Genomic DNA, 17017 nt, shown 5'->3' on the forward strand with positions numbered 1-17017 from the left:
CACATTAGAGTCCTGCTCACTACAGCTGGCAGAGACAAAAGAGGAAGGAATAAACAGCAGCAGGTTTAAAAATGACAAAAGAGCCTTCCCCGGGTGGCAACCTGGCAACGCTTAGAAACACCAGTGCACTCCCCAAAGGTGACTGGCTTTTTAAAAATGCACTGCTCAAGAGCCAAGTAAGACAGAGATTGTTTTCCTCTTTGGCACTGTCATTACTTTTGAGCCTTTCTCAACCGTTACTGTACTCCAAAACCCAATGGAGAGGCTGTTTAAAATCGAAGGTGCATTCTTGTGAGTTTATTGCAGGATGGGGGGGAATGGATAACATACAAACAAAAACTGAAGCCCCATACAGCTGTGAAGAAAACCTCAGGTCCGCGTTGCGCACTTAGCAAAAGTGTGCAAAGAGCAGGTGAAGTATTAAGTGCATCAACACACACCTGCAACAATCAGCTGGACAACTGCAATATTTATAGCATTTATACAAGGGTGCTTGCTGAAGAAGGCCTAGTTCAGGGGTCAGCAAACTTTTTCAGCAGGGGACCGGTCCACTGTCCCACAGACCTTGCAGGGGCCAGACTGTATTGGGGGGGGGGGAATGAACGAATTCCTATGCACCACAAAGAACCCAGAGATGCATTTTAAATAAAAGGACACATTCTACTCATGTAAAAACACGCTGATTCCCGCACCGTCCGCGGGCCGGATTGAGAAGGCAATTGGGCCAGATCTGGCCCCCAGGCCTTAGTTTGCCTACCCATGGCCTAGGCAAACTCCAGCCCTCCAGATGTTTAGGACTACAATTCCATCATCCCTAGCTAACGGGACCAGTGGTCAGGGATGATGGGAATTATAGTCCCAAACATCTGGAAGGACGGAGTTTGCCTAGGCCAGAGGTCAGCAAACTTTTTTAGCAGGGGGCCGGTCCACTGTCCTTCAGACCTTGTGGGGGGGCAGACTATATTTTGGGGCAGGGGGAAATGAACAAATTCCTATGCCCCACAAATAACCCAGAGATGCATTTTAAATAAAAGGACATATTCTACTCATGTAAAAACACACTGATTCCTGGACCATCCGCGGGCCGGATTTAGAAGGCGATTGGGCCGGATCCAGCCCCGGGCCTTAGTTTGCCTACCCATGGCCTAGAGTTTAGAGCTGCACATAAAATTATAAAGTGGGAGCTGACCTTTCGAAGCCATTTTTTGACTCAGAGAATTGTAGAGTTGGAAGGGGTCGCAAGAGTCATCTAGTCCAACCTGTGATAGATGGCCATCCAACCTCTGCTTTCCTCCAAGGAAGGAGAGTCCACCACTTCTCGCAGGAGTCTGTTCCACTGTCAAGCAGCTCCTACTGTCAGAAATGTTTTTCCTGGTGTTTAGTTGGAATCTTCTTTCTTGTAACTTGAAGCCATTGCTTTGAGTCCTACTAGTATTAAGTAGTTTAAACCTGCTGCCTTTTGCTTATGTTGCCTGTACAGTGGTACCTCAGGTTAAGAACTTAATTCCTTCTGGAGGTCTGTTCTTAACCTGAAGCACCACTTTAGCTAATGGGGCTTGCCGCTGCAGCGCCATTTCTGTTCTCATCCTGAAGCAAAGTTCTTAACCCAAGGTAATATTTCTGGGTTAGCAGAGTCTGTAACCTGAAGCATATGTAACCTGAAGCGTATGTAACCTGAAGCATATGTAGCCTGAGGTACCACTGTATTGTGTTTTTTAAAAAATAATTTTTGTATTTGATTTTTTAAAAAGCATAAACATGTAACAAAAAAACAATTCCAAATACAAATATTGATATTACTCTGAATTTCCTGACTCCACCCCCCATCCTTTCCATGGATGATATTGATAATATTTACAACTGCATATCCAAATTCTTGTCCTAAATCATCCATCGTTTCTGTTACTTTACAAGTGTGGTTGTCTTAAAGTTCTTGTCTTCTTGATTTCTGAACTTCCCCGTTAATTTTGCCATTTCGGCATCATCTCTTTTGCGGTCTGTATTGACCCGTTGTTGGTCCTAGCGTTAGTGGTGAAGGCTGCAGGAGAGAGATGTAATAATGAGATGGAAATAATAATAAAATATTAATAACGATAAGAAGTTGCTGTTATTCTTTCCTGTACCACCTTCCCAACCCACAGCCCATACATGAACAACTAAATGCATGCGCGCGCACTAACTGGGCATTCAATAATGGCGAGAACGCTCCTTGCTGCCTTATGTATGTATAATTTGGTTTGGTTGGGGGGGGGCGCCTCTTTGCAACAAAGCGCAGCCCCTGTGTTTGGCGATGCTGGGGGGAGAAGTGGGAGTTCTGGAAAACCAGGGACATCTGTCAACTCAACCGCAGATTAGACCTCGTTGAAATACAGGCATGGTAGGGAGGGTCGGGCGCTCTCCCGTTTCATTCGCTTCGTCCTGTTGCGCACAGCGCGCGCCTCTGTCTCTCCAGTCTCCATCCAGCGCTCTCCAACGAGGCCGCTTTCCTTCTCCCTACCGCGGAGAGAGAAAGGAAAAAGAAGCACCCTTTTGGGCTCCCCTCTCCTTCCCTTCTCGACGGAGGGATTGGCTTCGCGCTGGCTCGGCCCCCAGCTGCCCCCAAGCCGCCGCTTGATGTCCCCGGAGCGGGAGGCGCGGAGCAAGCGCGCAGGGACGCCGCCTCTGCGGATGCGGATGCTGTTCCCGCTGCTGCTCCGCCTGTGGCTGCAGCCGTGCGCCGCCGACTACTGCAGCTGGAAGGGCAGGTAAGCCGCGGGCGGAGAGGGCGAGGCAAAGCGACGCGCAATTTACGCGCCAGAGGAAAATGGATATTATTATTATTATTAATTCAATTTCTATATCCGAAGATCCCAGGACAGTGCACAACATCCGCCGAGGAAATGGATATTATTATTATTATTATTATTAATTCATTTTCTATATCCAAAGATTCCAGGGGAGAGCACAACATTAACAGCATAATTCGCATAGCATAATAGCGTAATTTTAAATACCTGGCAGATTTAAGCACATTGTCCTGGCAAACAGTCTGATAGGTTTAAGTCCCATTGAGTTCAAGGGAAGCGATTTCAACTTCGCTCTCCCACTGAACTCAAAGGGATTTTAAGGCTGGGGCAATGTACACTCCTCCAAATGCATAAAATATTGTTCTCCTGAATGCAATGGGGCTTATTTCTGAGTCTGTATGTATAGAATCACGCTACACAAGGCTCCCCACCACCTCCCCATCAAGCTCTAACTTTCTGCAGTTCTTAAATATAGACTGCTTGTTCTGAAATGATCCCTGTATAATTACTTATTTAAAAAAGCTAAAACTTGTTTGTCTCAACAACGTACATAATGCGTCAATTGGCTACCTAAAAGCAGCCATGTTCTGCTCTGTAATCTGAAGCATATAGGTGCTGAAAGCTGAACAGGCATCCGTAAATCATATTGTTAGATTTGATATTTGACTGAGTAGAAGATTTCCCCTTTAGCCTCTGGCCTGCTCTGGCTCAAAGACTGACTTCCTAAATATCTGTCCCAAAATTGCTATTGGTGAATGTGACTCCAGTCCAGAGATAAATTCATATGAGCTGAAACATACACACCACTCAGAAGGCCAAAATGGTTAGTTTTATATGTATGAATTTTTGTGTGTGGTTTTTTAATAATAATAATAATAATAATAATAATAATAATAATAATAATAATAATAATAATAATAATTTATTATTTATACCCCGCCCATCTGGCTGGGTTTCCCCAGCCACTCTGGGCGGCTTCCAAAAGAATATTAAAATACTGTGATACATCAAACATTAAAAGCTTCCCTAAACAGGGCTGCCTTCAGATGTCTTCTAAAAGTCTGGTAGTTGTTGTTCTCTTTGACATCTGGTGGGAGGGCTTTCCACAGGGAGGGCGCCACTACCGAGAAGGCCCTCTGCCTGGTTCCCTGTAACTTGGCTTCTCGCAGGGAGGGAACCGCCAGAAGGCCCATGGCGCTGGACCTCAGTGTCTGGGCTGAACAATGGGGGTGGAGACACTCCTTCAGGTATACTGGACCGAGGCCATTAGGGATTTAAAGGTCAGCACCAACACTTTGAATTGTGCTCGGAAACATACTGGGAGCATACGTTATTCTTATATTAAGAATAACATGAAACAACACAAAAAAACAACAAAATAATGTGTATTGGTAACTAGGCGCAAAGCAAAATGCAGGTTCTGTGTATAAGGCAGAAAATAGTACCAGCATACAATCAGACCCTTAGAATGGTAGGCTTGGAAGGGATCCTGATAACAATCTCTTCCAACCCACTGAAATGCAGGAATATGCAGCTATCCCACATGCGAATTGAACCTGTGACCTTGGTGTTATCAGCACCATGCTCTAACCCAGTGTTTCCCAACCACTGTTCCGCGGCACACTAGTGTGCCGCGAGATGTTGCCTGGTGTGCCGCGGGAAAAATTAAAAAATTTGAAAGATAGCTTCATATCCGGAGAGGCGGCCTTCAGGCGAGTTTTAATTTTAATTTTCCTTCTCCCACTTAATGCCCCACGCTCGCCCGAGCAGCTTGCAGTCCTCGGTAACCACGGCGACCCGAGGGAGGGGAGGGAACAGGGAAGTCGAGGGCGGCGGCGAGCCGCGATGACGTCAGTGGGCCGCGCCGCCTCGCCCTGGCACGGTGTGAGAGCCCCGGCTAGTGGCGCGAGCTTCGGAATAAGTGGGATCCGCGTGCGCGAGACCGAGATCGCGGGTAAGGAGCTCAGCCCTGGGCAGGAGGAAGCGGGGCCGCGCGTGCGGGCCACATCCCCACAGAGAGCGAGCCTCCCCCGGCCCACCACTCCGGGCAGGTCCACTCGCATGAGGGGGCGGTGATGGCGACGGCCGGCAGCTTGCCTGCAATGCCATCCCTCGAGCAGGCGAGGAGCCCGGAGGCTACCAGATGCGAGTCCTCTTTCCCACCCTGCTCGGGAGTCCAGAGCACTTGGTCGCATTCAGGATCCAGAGTGGGGAAGCGGGGCTTGTGTCTGGGCTGGACACATTGGGCTGCCTGTGCCGCTCGACCTGCGGGGAGAAATCAGGGTGGGAGTCACGACCGTGAGGCAGGGCTGCCAAGTGTGGCAGAAGAGGACACGGCCGTCGCACCTGTCCTTAGGTAGGAGCTTCTTCCGTGTCAACCTGCTGCCCTAAAGTCTTGGCTTTTTGGCGGTTGGCACAGAAGGAAGGCAAGGGGGAGGGGAAAAAATTGAAACTTACACTTTCGTGCGTCCCTCCCGGCGTGACGCTGCGCGCTGACGTCACGGGGCTGTAATGGTGGTGTGCCTCAAGATTTTTTTCATGAAACAAGTGTGCCTTTGCCCAAAAAAGGTTGGGAAACACTGCTCTAACCAACAGAGCTACCCAGAGTTAAGTTAATAACCAAGCCAAAAATATGTATGAGTTACAGGGAGGGGGGATGAGGTTCCTTTAGGTAATAGTTGGATGCGAGTGGCGCTGTGGTCTAAACCACTGAGGCTCTCGGGCTTGCCGGTCAGAAAGTCAGCGGTTCGAATCCCTGCGATGGAGTGAGCTCCCATTGCTCTGTCCCAGCTCCTGCCAACCTAGCAGTTCGAAAGCCCACCAATGCAAGTAGATAAATAGGTACCGCTGTGGCGGGAAGGTAAACGGCATTTCCGTGCACTCTGGTTTCCATCACGGTGTCCTGTTGCGCCAGAAGCAATTTAGTCATGCTGGCCACATGACCCGGAAAGCTGTCTGTGGCCAAACGCTGGCTCCCTTGGCATGAAAGCGAGATGAGTGCCGCAACCCCATAGTCGCCCTTGACTGGACTTAATCGTCCAGGGGTCCTTTACCTTAACCTTTAGGTAACAGTTGATAACAGAAATAAATCTGAAGCAAAATCAGCATCAAAGGGATCCTTTTGTTGTTGTTGTTGCTCCACGCATCATTCTAAAGCGTTGTGTAAGTTTATCAGTCAGAGCAAAGTACCATGCCCATCTCAACAGTGTGGTTAGCTTTGATGAAGGCTCTCTTCTCCTCAATGGGTGGTTTCCTCTGCCAGTGTTGAGGAAATTCATTCAGTGCCACACTTGAGAGATCCGGCCCGATGCCCCAATCTTGAGAGGGATGGTTTATTGGCTAGTTTTGGGTTTTATTTTGTGTTTTTATATTGTGGTGTTATATTGTGAACCGCAGTGAGACCTGCAGGTATAGGGGTGGTGTACTAATAATAATAATAATAATAATAATAATAATAATAATAATAATTTTATTTGTATGCCAAATAATAACAACAACAACAATAGTAATATGGGACGCGGGTGGCGCTGTGGGTTAAACCACAGAGCCTAGGACTTGCCGATCGGAAGGTTGGTGGTTCGAATCCCCGCAACGGGGTGAGCTCCCATTGCTCGGTCCCTGCTCCTGCCAACCTAGCAGTTCGAAAGCACGTCAAAGTGCAAGTAGATAAATAGGTACCACTCCAGCGGGAAGGTAAACAGTGTTTCTGTGTGCTGCTCTGGTTCGCCAGAAGCGGCTTAGTCATGCTGGCCACATGACCCGGAAGCTGTAAGCCAGCTCCCTCGGCCAATAAAGCGAGATGAGCGCCGCAACCCCAGAGTCGGCCACGACTGGACCTAATGGTCAGGGGTCCCTTTACCTTTACCTTCTAATAATAGTAATAATAATAATTCCATCCGGACAAAAACACTCATGGAGGAGGCGAAGCAGAGCTGGTAAGGGGTGTGTCCGATGGCAAGGGGTTTGGTTATGGAAGGAGGTGTGGCCTGGATAGAGTCCCAAGGGCCAGATAGAGAGATTTGGTTGTCACAGTTGTCCATCCCTCTGTTTTCTAGCGGCTTGAGCTGGGAGCCCCGCTCCCGTGCGGTGGAGCAGGTCCACCTGCGCTGCACCGAGGGCTTCCTGGAATGGATGTACCCGACCCGAGCCCTCCGCGTCATCTTGGAGCCCAACCTGTCCAGCGCTCAGCACACCGCCGTCTGCATCAAGCCGTCCAACACTTTCCAAGGGGCCAACATCTACGTGGAGCGGGATGGGCAGCTCCACCTGCTGCTGAGTGACGCTGAGGAGCCCCGCCTGCACCAAGTCTCTTGCTTCAGCACCCGCACGCCCCAGAGGGTGGCGCTTTTCCTGCAGGCCAGTCCTCAGAGGGACATCAGCCGCAGGACAGCCAGCTTCCAGTACGAGTTGCTGAGCAACAAGACCGTCACAGGCCCAGACTTCCAGAAAATGGCGCTCGTGGAAGGTAAACGATTACGTGTGGGTCTCGTTTCCCCCAGTTTGGTGTTCGAACCTCATGTGGGGACGTCGATCTTCAAGTTCACATGAAATAACCCCATCCCACCCCAAAAGCTGCTCATAAAACAATTAGATCAATAAAATATCAAACGTATATATATATATAAGAAAATGCAAGCTATTCACATCAGCAGCTGCAACCAGGTCAAAAGATAAAATGAAAGCAAAGCTAGCCAATCAATCAGCTATACCAGAAGCCCTGAAGAGCAAAATAAAACTTTTACCCATTTTTCTGCTATTATTATTATTATTTATTAATTAGTATATATTTAGACCTTGCCTTTTCCCCTAAAGGCAGCTTACAGATAAAAACATAGGGAAATATAGGGAAAACAAACATTAAAAAATAGTTAAACATTGGTAGTATTAAAGCTCTGTACCTTGGTTTTTGAACAGCTTAGTTCTCGAACGTTTTGGCTCCCGAATGGACTGTTCTGAAGTGACTGTTTCCGTTTGCGAACTATTTTTGGAAGCCGTACACCTGACGGGGCTTCTGCAGCTTCCAAACATTCTGGAAGCCAAATGGGCTTCCGGAATGGATTCCATTTGACTTCCAAAGTACAACTGTACATAAATATAATCTGTTTAAAACATACAAATAATTACAAGCCACAAAGAAGGCTGCCTCTTGCAACCCCACCAGTTAAACTATAAAAGAATTAAAATAATATAAGAAGAAACATGTTGAATGCTATGAGCACACATTCCCAGTGAACCACCCAAGATATCTAATTCCAGAGAGTGCTTGTCTTAAAAAGACCTCGCAGCTCATTTATTTGTCAAATGTCCCTATTTTCACTGGAGAAATATTGGAGGGTAAGAAGCTGACCTCTACAGACCTGAGCAAATTGACAGAAATTATGTACTGCTTTGGAAACAGATGCTCCTGAGTGGATTATCACAAGACCCCTCAAGGTCAGAGGTGAGGAACCTGTGACTCTTCAGATGTTGTTGGGCTGCAGGCAGCAGGGCCAAGAGCTGGGGTGAAAGGAGCTCTGGTCCATCAACGTCTGCAGGACCCCAGATTCCACTCCCCCACCCCATGTTACAGAAAATCATACAAATGCTCTCAGATGCTCGGAATGAAGGCATAACCTGATGCAGATGCCAATGAGGCCGTTGCAGCAGGCTTACCGTTTGGGACTCGTTGAAGAGCCCCCTAGCAACCCTCCTTATCGACTTTGTGTTTTCCTTCCCCAGCTATGTGCCGCCCCTGTGACAACATGGAACTTCTCATGGCTATTTGCAGCAGTGATTTTGGTAAGTGAGCTTGGCAGGAGAACATCGTTTTTTGGAGAGGTGCAAACGGGGCAGTCCTGTGCGTATTTAGACTCAGAAGTAAATCCCACTGTGTCTCAGGTAAGTGCACAGGTAAGACTGCAGCCGGAATGAAAGGCCTCTTGCTGATCAGCTGTGAAGTTGGAGCATAGCACAGAAGCCTACTTTTGCATGCCTAAATGCACCTCTCCTTGAGCAAGGAAATAATGGGACATACCCTGTTCACAAGCTCAGGCAGAGCTTGTTTCCCTGGTAGAGTCGGCAGGCATGCTTCCTCCACCGTGCACAACTATCATAACATAACATGGGACATGCTCACCTGATGTGAACAGAAATGTCCCTCTGGGATAGCTCTGTCGGTAGAGCATATGACTCTTAATCTCAGGGTTGTGGGTTCGAGCCCCACATTGGACAAACAGATTCCTGTTTTACAGAGGGTTGACCCTCAAGGAAAAGGGACGCGGGTGGCTTTGTGGTCTAAACCACTGAGTCTCTTGGGCTTGCCGATCAGAAGGTTGGCGGTTCGAATCCCTGCGCGGGGTGAACTCCCGTTGCTCTGTCCCAGCTCCTGCTAACCCAGCAGTTTGAAAGCACACCAGTGCAAGTAGATAAATAGGTACCGCTGCGGCAGGAAGGCCAACATTGTTTCTGTGCGCTCTGGTTTCCGCCGCGGCATCCCATTGTGCCAGAAGCGGTTTAGTCATGCTGGCCACATGACACGGAAAGCTGTCTGCAGACAAATGCCAGCTGCTTCAGCCTGAAAGCGAGATGAGCGCCGCAACCCCATAGTCGCCTTTGACTGGACTTAACCGCCCAGGAGTCCTTTATCTTTTACCTACCTGACCCTCCAGGGCCCTTCTGTGATTCTAAGTGCAGTTTTCATTCTTTTCTGTGAGAGGGACTTTGGTGCGTAAGCCTAGCAGAATGGATCACCAAAAACCCTGGAAGTAAATGCTCTGATTTTCCTTGGAACACGAATGTCCGACGCTGCTTCTGCTTGAGTTCAATAAGCTTTTGCAACCAACCGGAAGCCGCGCCTCGGTTGTCAAACGTTTCAGAAGTCAAACGGTCTTCCAGAATGGATTACTGTACGTTCGACAACCGAGGTTTGACTGTCGAAAATTTGTCTCCTGCAGGACTAATTGGTTCTGGCAGGATCTGGTATGAACCACTGAGTTGAGCCCTATGATGGTTCCATGCTGCTAATGGTCTTTAAGGTTCACATCACTGAAACGTCAAGCATTGATTTTCATGAACAAATGGGTCATCACAGATAGAACTTCCATGCCAACTCCAATCATGCCTAGTGGTGGCCATTCTGTCTTCTGTAACCACTTTCCTGGGAGTAAGATCCTCTGAACTTATATTGCACTACAAGTCGTATGAACAGGCTCATTGTGTAAAGGTCTCCTCAAAGCCAATTCACATCACTATTGGGGGAGGGCTGGATGGTGGGCATCTTTTCGAGCCTTGGTGACTTTTATTTTTGTCGCCATCCCAGACCGATAGTGAACTTCAGAATGATCCGTCACATACATCTGGCTCCACTGTATTCGTGGTGATGTTCTACATTGAAATTTGGGTCCTCAGGATAGCATTTAGATGGCCACTGCCTTGAGTGCACCCTGAATTCTGCCTGACAAAACACCCCTCCTCATTAAATATACCGTAATTTTTGCTCTATAAGACGCACTGGACCATAAGACCATAGTTTTTGGAGGAGGAAAACAAGAGAAAAAAAATTCTGAATCTCAGAAGCCAGAACAACAAGAGGGATCGCTGTGCAGCGAAAGCAGCAATCCCTCTTGCTGTTCTGGCTTCTGGGATAGCTGCGCAGCCTGCATTCGCTCCATAAGACGCACACACATTTCGCCTTACTTTTTAGGAGGGAAAAAGTGAAGTCTTATAGAGCAAAATATACGGTATATATTTTTAAAGCCTGTGGGTGAATAAATCATCCCTAACTTGGTCACAAGCCCATTTCCACACCTATAGCTCTCAGACAACAATTTCTACTTGTGATCGAAAATAAGGCACCCCAAACCAACTAATCAATTATGGAATTTGTCTGCAAAAGAAGGCAGCATTTGAAATCTCCCCCCTTTGAGGATAATTATCTCACTCATGTCATGGGCACAAAGAACTTACTTAGGAAGATTTCGGGAACTTCCTTAGTTAATCCAATTTCCTGAAGCCACTAGCCTTTTAGCATAACAGATGTCCCCCTGTTCTGTCCCCCTTCTCCCCCCCCCCCCCGGCACTCAGCTTCAGTAAAGTCTATTGACAAACTATAATGCTCTTGTTCCTCCTGCTCCAAGTTGCTCCTGAGGTCTGAGGGCCTCTGCTCTTAAGAACCATAAAGCTAAGTGTGCTTTGGGGGTCAATTGCACTTTCATGACCAGTTATTTGATCTAATCCACACACACACACACACACACACACACACACACACAAACCTGGTGGTGGCAACTGCTAAATCCAGGGCATGGAAGTGAAGCCATAAACAGAGTCAGTTCTAAGGGCTCTTTCGTCTGCTCTGTGGATGCTTTAAGTCTAAATGCCCCCCACCATGTGGCCTTCAGCACAACATCTGTCAGTCGTGTGTGTGTGTGTGTGTGTGTGTGTGTGTGTGTGTGTGTGTGTTGCAGGCCCAGCAAGGAGGAACTTCCTCACTTGAGACCCGGGTAACCAGTGCTGGATTTACGCAAAAGCAAAACAAGCTATAGCTTAGGGTCACACTCTCTTGGGGATCCCCAAAAAGTTAAAAGGGGGGGGGACTGGATGTACATTTTCAAAATATAAGATAAAAAAAACACAAATAAAATAAAACCTACATACAGCAACAGTGTTTTGTGTTGTGTCCTATGGTATAAGTCATGGGCCCCGCCTGCTAGCCTGCTCCCTAAAATATCACTGGTTTGCTCATTTCTATATATAGGGTGCCTACATTCTGCATGGCAACATGTGCAAATGGCTTTAGATACCTATTAGGTCCATAAATTATCATATAGCGTATATTCAACACACAAAAAACAGGGACAATTTGTTGTTGACAAAGGACAGCTGGGCATATGAAGGGCCCCATTACCTTCAGTAGCTTAGGGCCTCATCAGACCTAAACCCGGCCCTGCCGGTAACTTAATCAACTGAAAAACAGTGGGGCTCATTGCTTTAGCTAAGCAAGAGAAGGAGGGAAATGAACTACCGGCTTGAGCAGAGTAGAAGACATCGGGCACATCCGCACATGACATTTAAAGCACCGTGATACCAATTCAAAAACGTCAGAGTTTCCCCCAAAGAATCATGGAAAGCATCAGGAGACCCCTATTGCCCTCACAGAGCTACAATTCCCAGAGTTTTCTGGAAAGAGGGACTGACTGTTAAACCACCCTAAGGACGGTAGCTCTGTGAGGGGAAAGGGGGTCCGCTGACAATTCTCAGTAACCTTAACAGACTACACATTCCATAGTTATTTGGGGGAAGCCAAGCTATTACTGTATAAAGTAAAAGGTAAAAAAAGGCAAAGGACCCCTGGATGGTTAAGTGATGTCAGATGATGGGCATGGTTTGGGGAAAATGGAATCGTGGGCCAAATTAGACCCACTGGTGGGCCAAGTTTGACCCACAGGCCCAGATGGAATCTTCACCCCTAGAGTTACACCTGTCTTCAAATTGTTGGTTTTCAGGTGTCAACTAAGAAACAGTTTTCTTTGCCCAGGCTTGATAATGCAATATTTAATCCTTAGCAGCATTACATGAGTCAGTGTTTCGACGATTTGTTGTTTCAAAATGCACTCACCTGTTTTCAAAATTATGTTTGTTGCGGATTGCCCTGTGCCCATTTGGCGGAAGGGCGATTCATAGTTCCCTTATAAATAAACACACAAAATTTACACCTAGTGGTGAGAGGATCGATCCACAACGTCACCCATGATGCGGAGAATCACATGTCCCAGGTGGAAGTCGGCGCGCGGCGGGTCTACAGGCAGAAAAACCAGATCTTTCAGCAAGATAAAGTGAGCGGCGAATGGCGAGGACCCGTCAAGACCTTGCTGCAATGTAAGGTGAAGAAAGGAACCGGCGATTTCCTCTTCACGGGCAATGAGCACTTTGGGGAAGCTTGGCTGGGCTGTGCCCCGCGATTTAAAGACTTCGGTGCTGTCTATCACAAAGCTATTGAGAGGGGGGCAAATCCCTGCGAGTTTCCATTTGACTAAGGAGTCGCCATGCCTGTCGTGATGATCCAAAGGACCAATTTCAGGACAGCTTTGCGTATAAGGGAGAACGATGGTGCTCGTGTTGTTTGGCAGAGGTGCAACGTCAAAAGAGAAGTGTGCGTTTTCTTTAAGGGAAAGGGAGCCGAGAATAGCGACAGGTTAGCTCACAAGTCTCTTCTTGGCAATGGACTCGCCATGCAGTTGTGGGCAAGTTAAGTCAACCCACTTCCTGACTGGGAAAAGGGGGAAGTTGTAGTGGTCTACCTCACAGGGTTGTTGTGAGGGCAAACAATAAAGAATGTAAAGCACTTTGCTAATAAAAATAAAGAACAGAGGAAGGATGAGTCGGAATTGTATTGTCTCCAATATCAGATGTGTTTTGAACTCCACTGTGGCGATCACACAGGGTCCCCGGATGTTTAACGGTCTATTGATCCCTGTGCCACCACTGTGCTCGCTTCCCCGCTGCCACCAACCAGTTACTCTCTGGTAAAAGACTGAGTCCAGTCAGTTGTTAAAAGTGAACCAAAAAAAAAAGAGTTTATTTTACAAACATTAACAAGTTTATGGTTTCTCAGATAATATTCCTATCAGTATTTTTAGTTTCTTTACCGGCCTATACCTTCCTAATACCTTCTGACTGATCTCAACTGTTTGACTGACTCCTCTTAACAAATTCTCTCACTCTCTCACACCAGACTAGCCCAACCCACAGACTTATCTTCTCTGTCTCTTCTAACTCCAGACTGTCTTCTCAACCACCCTACCTCTAACTCCCCCACCCCAAAACCCTCTGTGCTTAAACCTTATACACAGTTATCTCTGCCCCTTGGGTTCCCATTGGTTTGTTGTTGTTGTTCAGTCGTTTAGTCGTGTCCGACTCTTCGTGACCCCATGGACCAGAGCACGCCAGGCACTCCTGTCTTCCACTGCCTCCCACAGTTTGGGCAAACTCATGCTGGTGGCTTCGAGAAGACTATCCAACCATCTCGTCCTCTGTCGTCCCCTTCTCCTTGTGCCCTCAATTTTTCCCAACATCAGGGACTTTTTCAGGGAGTCTTCTCTTCTCATGAGGTGGCCAAAGTATTGGAGCCTCAGCTTCAGGATCTGTCCTTCCAGTGAGCACTCAGGGCTGATTTCCTTAAGAATAGGTTTGATCTTCTTGCAGTCCATGGGACTCCCAAGAGTCTCCTCCAGCACCACAATTCAAAAGCATCAATTCTTCGGCGATCAGCTTTCTTTATGGTCCAGCTTTCACTTCCATACATCACTACTGGGAAAACCATTAGCTTTTACTCATATTCTGCTCAAAACTGCCTTTTGCCATGTAAGGAAGACCTACCCACCAACCTCGCTTCCAACAGGTTGAGATCTGAATTCAAAACACATGAATGTGCCACACTATCTCATCTAGTTAAGTAGTTCTCAATAGTCACTGACTTTCCTTGGTGAACTTAAGGATTCACATTAACCACCTGACCGCAGCCTTTGTCAAACATGTTGGGTGCAACAAACCCGAAAGACAACATCTGTTGGTAAAGGACAATGCCAAGCTTTCAGGATTATCAGAGCTCTTCTGCATGGTTTTTGGGGCTGCCAAGTATATATTAACGTTTGTTGATTAATTAAGAGACTACAAGAAATGCTGCTTGTTATTCTGGCAGATTTTTGTCTGTGTAGAAAAATATTTCATGCAACTGCTTAGGGACAGCAAGCATTGCCTTAAAAAGAGGCACACCATTTGTGCAAGAGGAGAATTGACTAGAAACAAAAAGTGTTTCTTCTTTTAGAAAAAGCTTTTTTTTCTTTCTTCAAAATTTCCTGAATTGGCGTGAGGTCTTAATAGTTTCCCCTTATGTATCTGCACACATGGAATTAAAAATAGCAAGCAAACACGCAAGGAGTCTCTCGTGAGTTAAGTGATCTAAGAATTTCAGATCCACACAAAGGAGCCAAACCAACTGTTGGCGTCTTGGAAACAAACGTATTTGCTTTATTCATTTGACTGAGCAATCTATGGTGGGAAGAATGGAAACTCGGCAGAAATATAAATCAGTTTCATCTGCAATCACTAGCTCAGCCGTTTTAACCAAACTACGGGGCTAAAAAGAAAAGTATGGGCAGAGTCCTGTGATATGTAAAACTAGTGGGGGTTTTACTACCTATCTCAACAGAAGGTAGGGGGGGAAAGAGGCTGGATTTGAGCTATGAGCAACAGAAGTAATTAGATTATATTATCATGGTCGTGATTCAATAGATAGAAGATAGGATGCAGCAAAAGGGGAGAAACAGCATGGAAAACAGGGTAGGAAGTTGACAAAGATGAAATTGTGTTTCGATTGTATATGTTAAAAGTGTTGAAACTTAATAAAATATAATTGAAGGGGGAAAAAGAGTAGTTTTATTTATCCAACAATGAATACACATTATATGTAGCATTAAACGGTATCATTTGGAGTATTTCTGATATTATCTTTAAACATACACACACTATTCCCGAATCATCATGGAACCATGAATTCGAAGTGTTGGCATTCTCTCCTAAATTATCTCCTTCTTTTCAATTAGCTTATTATTATTTTAATGGGGGGTCCTCCCTCCCTCCCACAGCTTTTTGGACTTGCTCACATAATTGCCTATATTTTATGTAAATGGAATTGTTACACCGTAAAATGATATACAAATGTGTCTACCACACAAAGTCCAATAAAGAGCCTGAATGAACCCATTATTTACAATGTAACGGCATCTGATAGCAGCCTGGGAAACACAGACCTGACAGATGCTCGCCCGTGACAAGGCCTGAAAAAAAATTGAATGAGGAGGGCTCCAATAGACCACAATTAATTGACTTTTAAAATAACTCCTTTTTTCACAGTTCTACTTGGCTGAGCAGGATTCACAAATTGCTGTCTTGAACTTTTTAATGGGACAAAATAGCTGCCAATGAAAGTCTAAATGACATGGACTTTGAATGGGAACCATACAATGACCACACCGTGACATGTTTTTAACTGACATATTGATTATTTGAGAAGTAGCAGTCACTCAATTGAAGACGGAGGAGAAGGGGAGGGGAGGGCTGGGGTGGGGGTGGGGGGTGGAAGCAGTGGGTCAGGGTGAGGAGCTATGCGGTTTCTTAAAAAGTTGCACATTCTGCTCAAAATGTAGAGGAACAATTTTTTAACTCAGAAAGAAAAAATAGTAAGTGCCCAAAGCAAGGTTCGAACAATTCAGTAAAGTTTCACAGAAAAACGTGCTAGCTTCCAACTTGTGGCTGCATCTCCGGTCCAAAACAGGTAAAGTGGTACCTCTGGTTATGTACTTAATTCGTTCTGGAGGTCTGTTCTTAACCTGAAACTGTTCTTAACCTGAGGTACTTTAGCTAATGGGGCTTCCCGCTGCTGCTGCGCCGCCGTCATGCGATTTCTGTTCTCATCCTGAAGCAAAGTTCTTACCCCGAGGTACTATTTCTGGGTTAGCAGAGTCTGTAACCTGAAGCGTATGTAACCTGAAGCGTATGTAACCCGAGGTACCACTGTATTTCTGGATGGTCAGCAAACAGATCCTCTCAATGAGGAATTGTGGTCAGTTTTGAAATAGTGCAAATCTATGCCTATGCCTAATAATAATAATAATAATAATAATAATAATATTTTATTATTTATAACCCGTCCAGCCACCCTAGGCGGTCCCAACAGAGTATTAAAAACACGATCAAACATTAAAAACTTCCCTAAACAGGGCTACCTTCAGATGTCTTCTAAAAGTCGGGTAGTTGTTTATTTCCTTGACATCTGGTGGGAGGGGGTTCCACAGGGCGGGTGCCACTACCAAGAAGGCCCTCTGCCTGGTTCCCTGTAACCTCACTTCTCGCAGGGAGGGAACCGCCAAAAGGTCCTCAGAGCTGGACCTCAGTGTCCGGGCTGAATGATGGGGGTGGAGATGCTCCTTCAAGTATACAGGACCGAGGCAGTTTAGGGCTTTAAAGGTCAGCACCAACACTTTGAATTCTGCTTGGAAACATACTGGGAGCCAATGTAGGTCTTTCAGGACTGGTGTTACCGTATATGGTCGCAGTGGCCACTCCCAGTCACCAGTCTAGCTGCCGCATTCTGGATTAATTGTAGTTTCCAGGTCACCTTCAAAGGTAGCCCCACCTGCAGCACATTGTAGTAGTCCAAGCGGGAGATAACTAGAGCACTGTCAACATTGAGA

The 17017-nt window shown here is 46.4% G+C and overlaps 1 protein-coding gene across 1 annotated transcript; it reads left to right on the forward strand.

Moving 5' to 3' along the window:
* The first annotated feature begins 1647 nt into the window (after window positions 1-1647).
* On the forward strand, window positions 1648-13362 carry LOC310700570 (meteorin-like protein). Its single transcript, XM_083490456.1, has 4 exons — window positions 1648-2744; window positions 6842-7251; window positions 8505-8564; window positions 12483-13362. The coding sequence occupies exons 1-4, from the start codon at window positions 2614-2616 to the stop codon at window positions 12797-12799; spliced, it is 918 nt and encodes a 305-aa protein (XP_083346582.1). The 5' UTR covers window positions 1648-2613; the 3' UTR covers window positions 12800-13362.
* Window positions 13363-17017: the final 3655 nt, after the last annotated feature.

This window comes from Podarcis liolepis (genome assembly GCF_965112155.1).
Source record: "Podarcis liolepis genome assembly, chromosome: 2".
Lineage (NCBI taxonomy): Eukaryota > Metazoa > Chordata > Lepidosauria > Squamata > Lacertidae > Podarcis > Podarcis liolepis.